The sequence below is a fragment of the Giraffa tippelskirchi genome, chromosome X (assembly GCF_054371585.1).
Source record: "Giraffa tippelskirchi isolate mGirTip1 chromosome X, T2T-mGirTip1v1.2.pri, whole genome shotgun sequence".
Classification (NCBI taxonomy): domain Eukaryota; kingdom Metazoa; phylum Chordata; class Mammalia; order Artiodactyla; family Giraffidae; genus Giraffa; species Giraffa tippelskirchi.
The window spans coordinates 135,537,791-135,554,760 of record NC_137289.1 but is presented as its reverse complement, the minus strand read 5'-3'; the positions used below and the strand labels follow the sequence as shown (position 1 = coordinate 135,554,760).

The window sequence follows — 16,970 nt, the reverse complement described above, 5'->3', positions numbered from 1 at the left end:
ACTTGATAGTAGTAAAATGAAACTGACTGAAGAGGGGGTGGGGACTTCCTGTATCAGTCACATGAGCACTTGAAACCTTGCAATAACACTTTGGCAGAAGGACTGGGAATTGTAACAAGAATTCCCACATCAGGCTTCCAGCCCTTAAGGATGAATCAACTGCAGACTCCTTCACTGTCCCTCTGCCTTTCCTGGCACTTTGCCAGGTTCCCTAATTCTTTCCCGTGGTAAAGACTTTGGGAAGCTAATGTTTCAATGTTTTAATCTGGTGTTTCCTGTTCTCTTTAGATTGATGTGCTTAGTTTAAAAGAAAAAACTGTTTGGTTTTTTTTTGTTTTTATTGTGATGGAAATGGAGAAGGGGACCCTCAGTGTTTATATTACTTTTAGCTTACAGAACATTAGATTTGGAAGTTTAGATTTTAGTACAGAGTGAACATCCAAGTCTCTTGGTGCCCAAGTGTGTATTTATCATTGTTTCTATGAACAGGTTCCTGGCATTAATTTACCTGTCAACCAACTGACCTATTTCTTCGCTGCAGTCCTCATTAGTGGTGTTGTACATGAAATTGGACATGGAATAGCAGCTATTAGGTAATGATATTTACCTCTTTCTCTCTATATATATGGGATACAAAAAAAGCATTTCATTTAGAAGGATTTATTACTAAAATCTGGGACTTCCCAGGTGGTGCTAATGGTAAAGAACCCACCTCCCCATGCAGGAGAAATAAGAGACTCAGGTTTGAACCCTGGGTTGGGAAGATCCTCTGGAGTAGGAAAAGGCAACCCACTCCAGTATTCTTGCCTGGAGAATTCCATGGACAGAGGAGCCTGACGTGTTTCAGTCCATGGGGTCGCAAAGAGTTGGGCACAACTGAAGCAACTTATGCACACATTTCTAAAATCTGCTACATTTGATACTTTTTCTTTCTGTGAATACTGCCCAGTGCATATCCACCATTATTACTTTAAGCTACCTTCTCTTTTGTAGACGTTAATATATTGATGAATATGCTTAGTTAATTGTGCACATCTATAATCTGGGTCTTTCTATCCTTTGTCCTTTGCCAGCACGGTTACATCCTCATGGTGCATCACTAGTTTCATTCAATCCCAAAACCTAATCTTTATATTCATCATTGGATCAGAATGATAACCACTGCAGTCAAATCCCATCCACCTGCCTTCTTAGTACTTACTTTGGCTCATCATCTGAAATACTTTCCTGCTTCTACTCATGGCCTCTGCTGCCTACAGCAAGAACACTGAAAGCTCTGGGTTTGTTAACAAATATCATAGCCTGTCTAGAAAACCAAGTGGGAAAAGATAGGGGAGGATGAGACCTTGGACTTGCTTCAAGTATCATGCCCTATTCTTGTCTTGACTCTCCAAGTGTATCATTGTAATTATACCTGAGCATTTTAAAGTCTCCTAAATGTGTGAAATCGTGATAGGGGAGAGAGTGAGTCACAACTCCCCTTTATTCCCAATAATGAACACACATACTGATGGGAATGTGTTTCATCCTTTGGGTGTGTGGACCACATAAAAAGTTTTAAAGGAGAAGATTTAATCATTTCTTATTACTTTCTAGTTGCTTATGAAAAGAGTCTGTTGACTCTCATCTTGACAGTGAGTCTTGACCCTCATCTTGACAGAGCATATACTCTTACACAGGTGTGCCATGTAGTGGTTTAAATGGGCGGCTACTTTTTTTTCTCTTTCACCTTTGCTTCCTCTTCTTTAGCTCTGTACCTTTTAGGGTTTTACATAGAAAAGCATTGTTATTAACAGTTTAATAATTCATAATATGTTTGTGAAATAGTATGGGTAATTTTTTATAAAATCCCAATTGCTGAGAAAAAGTGAATTTTACAGTCATCTTAGATATTTAATGCTAGGTGACAGCACAAAATACTTAGATGATGCTTTTTTTCAAAGTAGCTGTGTGGTCTTATGAGGCTTTTAAATGTAATTCCATTTTTAGAGAATGAATTGATAAAAAAATAGTTCTCATGAGGACAATCTGAGCATTATGTATTTTAAAATGTACTTAACATTAATTCAACAAGAATACATTTAGATAAAATGCCATCTTTATAATAGCTAAGACAAATATAAATATTTAAATTATTTATTAATACTTGAATTCTATTTTCTACCATCTCCTTCCCTGAAAATAATTCAGAGTAAACCATAAAAATGTTTTTTTTTTTAGTTTCTCGTAGAAATACTATTGCTTTGTATTTGTGACTAATTTTATTTGCTCAGCATATTGGTTTCTAAAAATTTTGAAATAAGTCTATTTCAGAATGCCCTGTTTTACAAAACATAATTTCACTGATAACTAAATCTGTATGCTGTTATAAAATTATGATATACATGTATATCATATATAATTTTTTGACTGTCCAGAGAGACTTGTATTTTACACAAGAATTTGAATTACATTGGGGAGTTTTATGATTACATGCATTATTAATTTGAAAAATGTGATACCTGTAGTAAATTCCTTTTTCTTATGTGATTTCTTAGGGAACAAGTTCGATTTAACGGCTTTGGGATTTTTCTCTTCATTATTTATCCTGGAGCATTTGTTGATCTGTTCACCACTCATTTGCAACTTATATCACCAGTCCAGCAGCTAAGGATATTTTGTGCAGGTAAAAGATTTAAATTTCTTTATATATCTGTGTGTTATTAGTGGTTTTATGGAAAGTACTCACATCACAAACAAAAACATCTCACTTTCTGGTTGATAAACTCAGATTATAAGACTTTAAGTTTGAAGTAGTAGAGCAAAATAATTTACATTTCAGTTTTTTTTTCCCATTTTTTAACATGAATTATTTTTAAAAGATTGAAAGTAAAATAAGCAGAACATACCATGGAAATATGGCTAAAGCATTGAAGTAGACATAGGAGGTCACTAAATAATCATAAGGAGTATAATCCATGGTGAAAATGTAATCATGAGTCTTACTGAATAAAGTAACAAATCATCAAAACAAAAATGGAAAAAAACACAAGGAAAAAACACAAATGTAATAAAGGAGGCTTGTCTCTCAACAAATGGCAGTTATGTATGAAAAAGTCTTATCGTTGAAGCTCTGTTTACTGAGATAAAAGTCAACAGTTATGTCAAACCCTATACCATGACAGTTTATTTTCAAGTGCCCAGGAAACTAATAAAATTGGCCAGTTAAATTCAAAATCATAGTTGCAGTATTTTTTAAAATGGTAATGAAGTAATGTGTAAAGTTTTGCTAAAATGAGAAGTCACTACCTTAGGCAATTGTTATGAAATAAGAAATGAAAGTAAATCAGTTAAGCAGTCAACTAAAGAAACGAGAAAAGAACTATGAAATAGGTAAGAATTGATGTAATTGGTATAGACAGATAGATACAGTCGGTCAGTCGTGTCCAACTCTTTGCAACCCCATGGACTGTAGCCTGCCAGGCTCCTTTGTCCGTGGAATTCTCCAGGCAAGAATACTACATCAGTTCAGTTTTGCAGCTCAGTTGTGTCCGATTCTTTGCAACCCCATGGACTGCAGCACACCAGGCTTTCCTGCCCATCACCAACTCCCAGAGCCTGCTCAAACTCATGTCTATCAATTCAGTGATGCCATCCAACCATCTCATCCTGTCGTCCCCTTCTCCTCCTGCCTTCAATCTTTCCCAGTATCAGGGTCTTTTCCAATGAGTCAGTTCTTCACATCAGGTGGCCAAAGTATTGGAGTTTCAGCTTCAGCATCAGTCCTTCCAATGAATAGTCAGGGCTGATTTCCTTTAGGATGAACTGGTATAATTTCCTTGCAATCCAAGGAGCAAGTGTCTTTTAATTTCATGGCTGCAGTCACCATCTGCAGTGATTTTGGAGCCCAGGAAAATAAAGTCTGTCACTGTTTGAATTGTTTCCCCATCTATTTGCCAAGAATCCCTTGGTCGCATCCTCAAGAGTCTTCTCCAACACCCCAGTTCAAAAGCATCAATTCTACGGTGCTCAGCTTTCTTTATGGTCCAACTCTCACATCCATACATGACTATTGGAAAACCATAGCTTTGACTAGATGGACCTTTGTCTGCTAAGAATACTGCAGTGGGTAGCCATTCCCTTTTCTTGGGGATCTTCCCAACCCAGAGATCAAACCCTGGTCTCCTGCATTGCAGGCAGATTCTTTACCATCTGAGCCACTAGGGAAGCCCCATATTCAGTATGAAAATACACAAAAAGTGTAATAAATTAGAAAAAAAAACTGTTAAATTCAAGAGTTCTTGGAAGAACAAAAGAAGATTAAGCAATGGAGAAAACATAGTAGAATTAGCAGTCAGATTGGGGAATGACAACTGATACAGAGAAATTTTAAACAATTATGAAAGTGTTCTTTGTTCATCTCTGCAAAAAATTTTCACAAACCTGGAAAATTATTTTTTAAATAGCCTAAATTAACCCCAGTGGAGATAGAAAAAAAATTACAGATAGGATGATTACCACAGAAGAAATTAAGGAAGTTGAAGAATGGCTTGAAAGTTCAATATGTAGAATTATTTCAAATCTTGAAGAAAAGATTTTTCTTTTCAATTCCAATTTAGCATAAACTTTCCAGATTACATATAGAAGGAAACCAAGAATTTTTTTAAAGTCAGTGTACTAACACTGATGTATCCGGTAAAGCACACAAAAAAATTCTGTAGACAGTTGGTGTATCTAAACAACACAAAGATGGCTTAACATTAGGAAACGTTATATGTGAATGTGGTAAACACTGATTACCCTTAAGGGAAAAATACCACCTCAGCAGATATTGAAATGGGTATTTAACAAAATTCAACATCCATTAATGCTTAAAAAACAAAAATCTTTAGTAAAAGTGGAAATAGTTGGATATCTACTAATGGTATAAAACTTAGAAGCATTTCTATTAAAGCACTGGTCCCTAACCTTTGGGGAACCAGGGACCAGTTCTGTGGAAGACAAAAACCAGGGGTTGAGGGGTGGATATGGTTCAAATGGTAATGCAAGTGATGGACCAGAGCTAGTCTATGGCCCAGCACCTTGTATTAAAGGAAAAGGCAGGCATTCCCACTATCGCTGATACTATTAAATGGTCTATAAATGTGGGTCAGCGTTCTTGCCTGGAGAATCCCAGGGACGGCGGAGCCTGGTGGGCTGCCGTCTATGGGGTCGCACAGAGTCGGACACGACTGAAGCAACTTAGCAGCAGCAGCAGCAGCAGTGCAATTAAATAAAAAAAGCATAAATATTAGAAAAGGATAGGTCTTCTCCTTCCCACCCCCACCCCCACCATACTCATACAGGTGATGGGGTAGAAAGTGAAAGTGAAGTCACTCAGTCGTGTCGGACTGTTTGCGACCCCGTGACTATAGCCCACCAGGCTCCTCAGTCCATGGAATTTTCTAGGCAAGAGTACTGGAGTGGGTTGCCATTTCCTTCTCCAGGGGATCTTCCTGACCTGGGGATCGAACCTGGGTCTCCCGCATTGTGGGCAGACGCTTTACTGTCTGAGCCACCAGATGGGGTAGAAGGGGAAGGACAATTAAAATCAGTGAAAGTGAAACAAAAAATTATGCAGAGCCTGGTTACTATATTCAAAAGAAACACCAGCTTAGCACGCAAAGCAGCGCGGGTATCGGGACAGGAGGGACGGCGCATGTGCGAGCGTACAGCTGTGGGCACGTATTGGAGTGTGGGCACGTACTGGAGTGTGAGCACGTACAACTGTGGGGCGCGTCAGCTTAGAAGCGCATGTGCAAGGTGCCCCAAAGCGCATGCGTGCTGCCCACCCAGGAGCACTTGCGCCTCTTCCGCGACGTGCTCTCCAGCCGCGCGCACCTTCTTGCGAAGCTCGCGGTTTTTTCCTTTCGGCGTTTTTTTTTCCACGGCCTTTTAGTCACCTCTCCGCTGATTAGCAGCCTCTGAAGAGCCCTCAGCCATGGACGAGTCATTCTACACCACAGAAGACCTGGACTTGTATCCAGAGATCGTGGGGCTATGCCAGGTGCACGTAGAGCCTGTTGCTGAGGAGAGCCTCTACGAGGAGCCCCCCGCTGAGGCGACCGTCTCTGTGGAGCCCGCCCCTGTGGAGACCGTCTCTGTGGAGCCCGACTCTGTGGAGGCCAGGGGGATGGAGGTAATTGAGGAATACGAGGATGTCACCGGCAGTTGGTTCCACGGCGGCCACCACTATCCACCTCTGATTGCTCTGCAGCCTCTCTTTACGAGCAACCCGACCCAAGGGGACCACGACGAACAAATGATAATAGTACAGACGCAGGAGGAGGTGGTGCCCTGCTGCGAGCCCGAAAGCCTTCAGGCCAGCGACCACATCGTCATCCCAGGCGTTGACGACGACGACGACGACAACGACAATGACAAGGACTGTTTCCAGCAGACCCTCACTCCTCTGTCAGGCTCCACGTTTTCCTTAACCTGCAACCGCACCTGGGAGCGCAACGGCCATGGCGAGAAACCCAATGGTAAGGAGGATTCCCCAGGCGGTGAGGCCATGGCGGGAAGCAGCGCCGAGGCGGGCGGCAGAAAGTGGGAGCAGAAGGAGGTGCAGGTCCAAACCCTAGAGGGTCAGTTCTCTGTCACCATGTGGTCCCCAGCCGATAAGAAAGACCCTGAGACTGGACAGACTGAGAACTCAGTTCCTGATTATTCAGAGTACTTGACGGGTAAGAAACTGCCTCCTGAGGGAATTCCTGGCATTGATCTCTCGGATCCCAAACAACTGGCCGAATTTACTAAAATGAAACCTAAAAAACCCAAAGATGATGTGCCGAGAACGGTACCTTGCCCTCACGCAAGCTGCCCGAAGATGTTCAGGGATAACGCTTCTTTGAGAAAACATATGCACACCCATGGTCCCAGAGTTCACGTCTGTGCAGAATGTGGCAAAGCTTTTGTTGAGAACTCAAAACTGAAACGGCATCAACTGGTGCATACCGGAGAGAAGCCATTTCAGTGCACCTTTGAAGGCTGTGGAAAACGCTTTTCCCTAGATTTCAACCTGCGTACACACGTGCGAATCCATACCGGAGATAGGCCCTTCGTGTGCCCTTTCGATTGTTGTAATAGAAGGTTTGCTCAGTCAACTAACCTGAAATCTCATATGTTAACACATACCAAGAATAAAAATAGCCAGTAAAAAGAAGGGAAGACTCTTCTCAGGCTCAGAAAGCATCTTCCAGTTGTGTAGTTGAAAATGAATGTGCCTCTCTTTCGAATACTGTTTCTAGAAAAGAATTTTGTAACTGACTCCAGTATATCTAAGGGTTAAGTTTTGATAGATTTAGTAAAAATAAAATTAAAAGTTTTAAAAAAAACAAAAAAAGAAAAAAGAAAAAAAAGTAATTTTTCATATAGCATTGTTAAGAAGTTTTGTCTTATTCTGTAATACCATTTGAAAAATATGGTTTTGTAATGCTTGCTCGTGAATCTCACATCAAAAGACTGTTCTTTAAAAAAATAGACTGTTCTTTATCCAACTGTGAAAAAAAATGGGACTTTTCACATTCCTTTAAAACGGAAGTTTTGCCTATTGTTTCAATTTTTGAAGTTCTGTATTTTCTAAATGTTGATGTTTATACTTTTTAAGAATATGTTTAGTAGTTCTGAAAAAAAAAGAATATGTTTAGTACTGTGTGTGATTTTTCTGGAAGTAAATAACTTTGCTTGCAAGTTTTCTTTAAAAGGGTGAACAGTGACATGTATATATAACGTTTTACTGTTTAAAAAAACTTATATAGGCTTTGTTTGCTATCCTTAATTTTGGTGGTATTCTTTGAAGTTAATGCATTTTACATAACAGTGTTTTAACTGCACTGAATTAGTAGTTTTGAATAGTAGATAGGTTGTAGTAGTCAATTTAAACCTGTGTTAGTCTTACTTCCGGAGAAGGCAATGGCACCCCACTCCAGTACTCTTGCCTGGAAAATCCCATGGACGGAGGAGCCTGGTAGGCTACAGTCCATGGGGTCGCTAAGAGTCGGACACGACTGAGCGACTTCACTTTCACTTTTCCCTTTCATGCACTGGAGAAAGAAATGGCAACCCACTCCAGTATTCTTGCCTGGAGAATCCTAGGGACGGCGGAGCCTGGTGAGCTGCCGTCTATGGGGTCGCACAGAGTCGGACACGACTGAAGCGACTTAGCATAGCGTAGCATAGTCTTACTTCCCCCCCACCCCAAATACTGCCAGGTGCTGTTGTTTAGTCCTTTCTTTTCCTGTTCAGTTAGGGAGTGGTGCTCAGCTGTGGAATATATTGTGTGTGTTTTGACTTTTAACATTTGGTACATAAATCCTTTATAATAGACAAAGCAAAAAATAAAATACCTGTTCTAAAGAAAAAAAAACTTGTCTTTATAAATATTGTAGCTAGAAAATAGAGAAAATGGGGAGGGTGCTAGTGGCATCTGGTGGGTGGGTAGAGGCCAGGGTTGCTGCTAAACATTTTACAATGCACAGGTCAGTCCCCCACAACAAAGAATTATCTGGCCCAAAGTGCCAGTAGTGCCAGTGTTGAGAAACCTTGCTCCAGGGAAAGTAAAAATGGTCACAAAAATTCATTTGGTGCACTGAAAAGCAAATTATTAATGAACAAGAGGTTGTTTAAATAAAGGTACCCACATTGCAACTTAGCCATTATTGGCAAATCTGAAATCTAGCAGGGTGGTCTGGTACCAGCTGCATCCCTGATAAGAGATAGGAGGCTCCCCAGAGAGTCAAAGAATCAGTGCTGCTGTGTGCCCCTCTGAGTGTTGCTTGGATGAGAAGAGCCAGGGTTGTATGGTGGGGTCATTCTGATAAAGAAGAGGTAGGGTACAACATTTAGGCAGTTCTGTTGGACTGTACCATCGTGGGTAGTTGGGGAGAAACCTAATATAGCACATGGTAGTGGTGGCAAATCTGATCAGTGGGGATGGATTTTGTGAAATTGGTTGTGGGACTAGCAACAGGGTATGGGGTGGTGGGAGGGGTGGAATAGCTGTTTTCCTAAATTAGTTTCACTAGAGTGAATTCCAGTGGGTCAAAGAATCAGAGGGGTTGTTTGTTTGTTTGTTTGTTTGTTTTGATCTTAATTTTGTTTTTTAAATGAAGCTATGAAAGCAATACAAGAAAACACAGATCTTCTACAATCTTGAACTGGGAAAAACTTAATACAAAGGAGCCATTTGACCACACCAAAATTTAAAATATATGCATAGGCAAAACTATAAACCTAGCCAAACAAACTGGAGGAAATGATCAAAATAACTCACATGGAAGACCAAATTCCTCAATGTATGTATTACAAATAATAATATATATAAATTAGTTTTTAAAAAATTAAAAAAAATGCAAACTGACAATGGATAAAAGTAAGCAATTCTCAGACAAAATATAACCATTTAATAACCATGAAAAATGTACAAACTCATTCATATTTAAAGAAGTAGAAATCAAGACAAAGATTTTACTTTTCACCTGGCAGATGGCAGTCTAAAATTATGATAGCATCCAGTGTTGTTTAGAGGGTGGAGAAACATGACAATTATAAGAATATAATGCAGACTTGGAGGTTAACTTTAATGCATGTATTTTTGACCCAACAATTCCATTTTTGTATAATTGTCCATACCCTCAGAGATGTGATCTTTATCAGGTGCATAACATCATGAACAAAGCTATTGCAACACTGTATGAGAAAGTTAAGACAGCCTAAGTGATCATTAGTAGGGAACCTTATTAATAAGTCAATATGTTTTTTAAAAAATAGATTACTCTGTAGTGGATATAAGGAATGGGTTAGATATGAATGTGCAGATAAGGGAAAAGTCAAAAGTATATAAATGAAAAAGCAAAATACAGTTTCAGATAAATCGCTTGATACCATTGGTGTTTTTAAAAGATGTTTCTGTGTATAGAACAGAAAAGATTGTTTACCCAATTATGTCTTGGACTAGAGGAACATCTTGCAATGTCATGGTGCATGAAACATATTATTCGCTAGATATCTGGCTGCTGTAATACCTAAAAATAACAGTGACTTAAACACTCATAAAACATTAGAAATGTAAGTAGTTCAATGCTGATAATGGTAATTCTATGATCTGGAGGACTGAAGCGCTTTCTGTCAGCTTTACGATTTCCAGCGTGCAGCTTCTATATCATAGACTCAAGTTTAGCTCCATTAGAGCTACATTCCAGCCGGTAAGACAGTCCCTGTCACCTCTGCTCACATCCTTTTGCTGAAGTACAGTCATATGGCCACAGTCTCCTTAGATATGGGCAATGTCTTTAAGTTACATTTCTATCATTACAGGACACTGGTGCTGTCAGCCTCCTAGGGATGTTTGGAATGTGTGGGGTGGGGGGCATTGGTTGGTTGTCTCAGGGACATATATATGATATATATCCTGTATTGTAAGGGGCAAGACCTGCACACTAAGAATCACACTGCCCCGAGAGCTGGTATTGCCTTCACCCTGCCCCATAAGAAAAACTGTACTAGAGAGGAAGGATTGGTATGGGAGGGGCTGTTATCTGGTGGTATGCTGGTGAATGTTTAGCATATACCCCTGGAGGAAAGGGTGAAGAGCTCTGATTAAACCAACATTAGCTCATGTCTGTGGTATAAATACTGCCACCGGTTTGAAGGCACCAACTTGAGGCTCCTAGCGGAGGAATTGGTTAAAGAGGCCCAGTCAGCTGTGGCAGCCTGGTAGGAGCAGGCTCCAGCACAACACTGAATTCACCTAACTATCTCTAATATATATACCCCAGTTCAGCAAGAATGTTTTTTACTGCATCATAACTTTTATTTGATAGCTCTGAAGTTCCTTTCAGAGATCATAAGTATGTTTAAATGAATACGTAACGTTTTCTGAAAAAAAAAAAAAAAAAGTTCTTGATCTGGTAGCGCAGACAGTATAGCGTCTGCCTACAATGCGGGAAACCCGGGTTCAATCCCTGGGTCGGGAAGATCCTCTGGAGAAGGCAGTGGCACCCCACTCCAGTATTCTTGCCTGGAAAATCCCATGGATGGAGGAGCTTGGTAGGCTGCAGTCCATGGGGTCGCAAAGAGTCGGACACGACTGAGCGACTTCACTTTCACTTTCACTTTCTGAAAAAAAGCTATGGTAAGTAGAAGATACTCTATTCACTATATACACATACACACCCCTTTACATATATAATAAATGTATATATATTGAGAGAGAATGTAGACTCTAATAGTGTTAAATCATATTAGCATGTGGTCTTCCTGCTGCTGCTGCTGCCGCTAAGTCGCTTCAGTCGTGTCCGACTCTGTGCGACCCCATAGACGGCAGCCCACCAGGCTCCCCCGTCCCTGGGATTCCTAGTGTTGTATTAACATAGTCATTTTAGATTTCAATATTTGAAAAGAAAGAAGCCTGTAACTGAACATGTCTTCTGTACTAATAAATTGATCTATCTGCCTCACAGCTTCTGGTGACTTTCCTAATATATCAGAATGCCTAGGTGTAATGAAATACAACTATCCTGCCCCTGGTTGAACTTACTCTTTTTGTTCCCTCTTTTCAGGTATCTGGCATAATTTCATCCTTGCACTCCTGGGTATTTTAGCTCTTATTCTCCTTCCTGTAATTCTCTTGCCGTTTTACTACACTGGAGTTGGGGTGCTTATCACTGAAGTTGCTGAGGTAAATGATAAGATTATCTAGGATATTCCACCAGATTTTATGAAGTAACACTTAGCATTTTATGTCAGGAACTTTTATTCAAATTCCTCTCATGTACAAAATGTTCAGTTTCCCCTAAAGAAATTACTGTAATCCTTTCAAATGGAAGAAATAGTTTTGTGAAACACACTGGCTCTTTTAAAATGCTGAAAATTGTTTCTGTTCTGAGTTACAAGAATGATATAAAGATTTTCTACCTGTAGTTTGTTGATAAAATGCATCATTTACCTTTACTGTTTGTTTTATAATTCTGCTTTTGAGTCAAATGTCTTTACTCCTAAGAAGTAAGAAAGATGAAACCTAAGCTAGCCAGCCAGAACATTTCCTGGGAGTTTTAAGTTATTAATGTCTTCAACTCTGTCTTTCACTCCCTTAGACTACTATGATGGTATCAAGTCTTCACACTTTGGGAAGAGAGAAATTACCTTTGTGAGCAACTGACTCACATACTGATATACTCACTGTGCTGACAGTATTGTCTGCATATTTGGGACTGTGTTTAGATAAGGACTTGTCTTATCATTTTCTCCCTTGGTGATATAGGAATTTGAAGGCATTCTGGTAACCACTTTCACAAAAAATTTTAATTAGCAGCTTGGGAAAAACTGTCATTTTAATCTTAACTGTTGGTGAGTGAGGTTTGTTTGTTTTTTCAGTTGCAAAAAATTCAAAATCTTAGTGAAGTATGAAAAGTATAATTGTTGGGTTTTATTTTGTTATTTTTCTAGGACTATACATCATGGATTCAAAGCTGGATTATTTTTGCATTATTCAAAACTTTCTACTTAATTCAGTGTCTTTATTATTTGCTCAGATTAATCATAGCTTGTCTTCACACATTTTCTGATTTGGTTCTGCCCTCTTACCAAGGACTCACCAGCAATTGGACCCAGAGGCCTTTTTGTGGGAGACCTTGTCACCCATCTACAGGATTGTCCTGTTACCAACGTACAAGACTGGAATGAATGTCTGGATACCATCACCTATGAGCCCCAAATTGGTTACTGTATAAGTGCATCAACTTTGCAGCAGTTAAGCTTCCCAGTTAGAGGTATGTATATTTTCTCAGTATGATATAATAAGGACTGCAAGCAGCAGTCCTTGCCATTCGTTAATTCTTAGATCATGTGTATAGATTTATTTTGTTCTAACTTCCTTAAAACAAATCAGTAAAGTAATAATAGGCCTAAACAAGTAAACATCCTTCTTGGTAAGTTAGATAGTAATACGTATGTTTTGTCTATTATATTTTATTGTTGAACTTCTAACGAATTCCATCTTTGATTTTTAGAACTCTAGGATCTAATTCTTTCAGCATTTAGATAACACTTGTGTTTAGTCAGCATTCAAGCTCAAACATAACCAATTAACTAAATTCCAGTAATTAAATACCCTTGTGCTATGTGGATGGTGGCATGTCCAAAGCTATTTGGGATAGGGTTTTTTCATATGGCAGGTGTCCAGAGAAAATCATCTTAATGTGCAAAAATACTTCCTGAAGTCAGATCTGTTGTTCTGTGTAGTAGGCAACAGGGTGAAACAAGTTTACTTTCAGAAGCTGCCAAATGTATTTTTAGCTCTTCCACCTCTGGAAAATCAGTCTCCCCACTCTTAATACAAAACCCTGGGGACCCAAATTATTGAAAGTGTTGGAAAGTGCAAATTATACTCACAGACTACACTTTTAAATCAAGAAATGCCTGGGTACTTTTACATATATACTGGGGTTAAGAAATGTGATTAATTATTAAAAATAATTTTATTGAAGTACCATGTGCAACGTGGCAAAGTAGTAAGAACTGGTTTAAATTTTTTTTCATATGTAATCTTCCATGTATAACCTATTAGTTAAGATTAATTTTTATTTGTTTGGCACACCGGGTCTTAGTTGTGGCACACAATATCTTTAGTTGCTGCATGCAAACTCAGTTGCAGCATGTGGATCTAGTTTCCCAACCAGAGATTGAACTCGGGCCCCCTTCATTGGGAGCTTGGAGTCTTAGCCACTGAAACACCAAGAAGTCCCTCTAACCCATTTTTAAGAGCTTTTTTTATTGTAAAAACTTTTCGCATATAAATAAATGTCAAGAAAGTAGTGTAGGGAATTCCCTGGAGGTCCAGTGATTCGGACTCCTTGCTTTCACTGCCAAGGATGTGGGTTCAATCCCTGTTGGGGAAACTAAGATCCTGCATGTCATGCAGTGCGGCCAGAAAGAAAGAGATAGAGTAATATAAATGAAACCTTATGCATCCTTCTCCCAGCTTCAGCAATTATCAACACTTTGCCAGTTTTTTCATCCAGCCTGTCTACCTTTAAAGGAAATACTTGAAAGCACATTCCAGGTATCCTGAATTTCATTCATAAACTTCAGCATATCTTTAGTAGATGATGACCTTTTAGACATGACCACAGTACTATTATCACACCTAACAAAATTAACAATAATTCCTAATATCTAATTGGTATTCACTCTTCCCTGTTTGTTTTTTTTTTTTCTTTTTTACAGTTGGTTTCAGTTGGATGGTATGTCTTTTAAGTTGTAACAATTCCCTCTGACACTTTTTTTTAAATATCATTTGTTAAAGAAACTGAGTTATTTGTTTTGTCAGATTTATAATTAACATGTTCAGGTATCCCCCACATTTCCTATAGGTGGTAGTTAGGTCTAGAGACTTGATTAGATTCAGCATCCATTTTTGACAGGGGCAAAAATACCTAGGTAGCACTCAGTACTTCAAATTACATCTCATGTTTTTCCATGTATTGCATCTTTTCAAGTGGGTATGTAATCCACAGTATCTTCTTCTGTAAGAGAAGAATCCATTATTTCATACTTAAGTCCTTTATCATTTTCCTCAAGTTTGTCAAAATTTGCTATAACTAATATTGAATTACCAAAGCCAAAATGACATGGTTATCAAATAAAATTTCTCTCCAATAAAATCGCTTTATTTAGGATATCTGTGTTTCAATGTTTATAGTCTTTTTCCTGGCAGACAGAATGGAAGTGAAATTTTTCTTGAAATACTCTAGAATTCGTTCCTTATTAACTTTTTGAGTATTTGACTATTATGGATCCTGTGCTACATTTTGGAGGTATTTACTTAAAAACCCAAAGCAGGTATTACTCTTACCACACTCCCACACTAATAAAAAAAAATCAGTCCCAAAATAATAGTTCTTCAGTATATATTTCATCTCCTTAGAAGTGACTGTATTAGGATACTTGTTGATTTTATATTGTGACTGTATCTGATAAACCTGTACCTTCATTTAATCATTTTTTAATGGAGTACCTATACTTAGCCAGATTGTAGAAATCTTAATGACTGTAAATATAACTTAAAATAATATACTAGATTAATTTGAATGAAAGGCTTGACCACTGGAGCTATGGACATTTAAGAAAGCTACGGATTGATATTGTTTTACATGTATCTAGGCACATTTGTTACTGTACATTATAATTGAGAGCATAGATATAGCCAAATATGGTAATATAAGGTAACCTATAATCCAAAAGTAATTGATACTCAATTTAGAATAAAATTAGGTGTGCACAATTAAAATTTTAAGAATTTATACCACTTCAAAACGGTAAAGCCACTTTGGAAAGATCTGACCCCGAAAGTGCCCATAAGCTGTCCCAGCCAATCATTTCTGGCCTTATTTCATACCCTGACTCTCCTACGTGTATTATTAGATTTTTAAAGCTATTCCCTAAGATATAAATTAAGATATTAAGCATACTAAATGTTCTCCTTTAAATGTTAACAGGTGGATTTCTGGCAAATTTTTAAAAATGTGGTTAATCTACATGAGATGACCATTCATTTTATGAAATTGTTGGGACCTTCTTTTTTTCTTCTGTCAATCCTTTCCTTTTTTATTTTTAAACATTAACTTGCTAACCTAGGAGTGGTATCAACAGAGCCAAGGCTGGTTTTATTCCACCTCTGCCCTTGGTGCATGGAGTAAGCCTAATGAGCTTGTCCCATACGCTCCTTGGAGACTGAATGGCCTTTCCAGGAAGCCCCAGAAAGGACACTGGGTAAGGGCTTGGAGACCTTTGTACCTAGAATAGATTTTTTGTTTCATTCTAAGTCAGAACAGAACAAACTTTTCCTCTATTCATATTCAAACCTCTGCTTAATTTAGGATTGCCATGTATCCATATGCCATTAGTTCCATTTGAATGGAACTAAAAGTTACAGACAGGAACTAGTTGGGTTCTTTTGGGGGACATATTTTTGGCCTCACTGCATGGCATGTTAGTTCCCCAAGCAGGAATCGTACTGGCACCCTTTGCGGTAGAAGCACAGAGTCTTAACCACTGGACCACCAGGGAAGTCCCTTTGGACTATTTTCTAGCAAGTAGCTTGCATTCTCTTTCTTTAGTTTGAGGGGACACTCTTCACATATGCTTAAAGCTAAGTTCCTTTTTTTCTTTTTTATTAGTGTTGTCTTGAGTAGGAAAGGCTACTAAGTCCAGCATTTGAGCTGCATTTTTAAAAAGCATGAGATTGAATACTAAAGGCAACTACTACCTAAAATTAATCTATGAGCCCAGACTCCTACAGCCCCTTTGAATAACCTATATTCCTGTTCAGAGGAGGTGAGGGTATATATCTGTAACTGCCTGGCAAAGGGAGTATTGTCCTGTCTTATGCATCTTTAACTGAAGTGAGAAAAGACCATTCCTGACCTGGTTTAAGATGATGTAAGGAAAACTCTGGAAATCTTTTCCATACAGTTTGAGTACTTAGATTGATATTTTTGTGCCCAAATCTCTCATATTCAGAGAAAAAGTGTATGTTCTCCCATTGTGAGCATCAAGGTAGGGTCAAGGTTTCTTTGCTCTTATCCATTGAAAAGAGAGAGTGTGTGTGTGTGTGTGTGTTTATAATTTTTTAAACTGCTTTACTAGGTGGTGCTGGTATAAATTCTACTATAAAAGTAAAAATAAATAGGTTTGCGTGCCTATATTGGAACTCTAGTTACAGATAAATATTTATTAAACTAGGGTAAGAAAATTGTTCAGTTCATTTAGCGATGTAGAAAGTAGTGAAGACTGTGAACTATAGACTGGAAAAGTTTCTTCCTTCCAACCTTATTCCAAAATTACCTTTGGTTTAGACCATCCTTTGAAGACTAGACTATTTCTACAAGTATCTTAGGGTACATTCAAAATATACAGGTTCTCCCTGTAGTGGAATTATGAAACTAATCTGG

General features: G+C 38.5%; 2 protein-coding genes across 8 annotated transcripts in view; both read left to right on the top strand.

Moving 5' to 3' along the window:
* The window catches only part of MBTPS2 (membrane bound transcription factor peptidase, site 2), a 47,046-nt gene that overhangs the window by 13,840 nt on the left and 16,236 nt on the right, over nucleotides 1–16,970 (top strand). For all 7 annotated transcript variants that reach the window (XR_014075872.1, XR_014075871.1, XR_014075870.1 and 4 more), the window contains 4 exons: nucleotides 490–593; nucleotides 2,538–2,665; nucleotides 11,580–11,698; nucleotides 12,608–12,788. Coding sequence is in view for 4 of the 7 variants with exons in the window: in XM_081565955.1 (XP_081422081.1) it covers nucleotides 490–593; nucleotides 2,538–2,665; nucleotides 11,580–11,698; nucleotides 12,608–12,788 (532 nt within the window). In the remaining 3 variants the exon portion in view is untranslated. The remainder of the gene's footprint in view (nucleotides 1–489; nucleotides 594–2,537; nucleotides 2,666–11,579; nucleotides 11,699–12,607; nucleotides 12,789–16,970) is intronic.
* YY2 (YY2 transcription factor) lies at nucleotides 5,880–8,386 on the top strand. Its single transcript, XM_081565957.1, has 2 exons — nucleotides 5,880–6,085; nucleotides 6,167–8,386. Exons 1-2 carry the CDS (start codon nucleotides 5,960–5,962, stop codon nucleotides 7,175–7,177), a joined length of 1,137 nt encoding a protein of 378 aa, XP_081422083.1. The 5' UTR covers nucleotides 5,880–5,959; the 3' UTR covers nucleotides 7,178–8,386.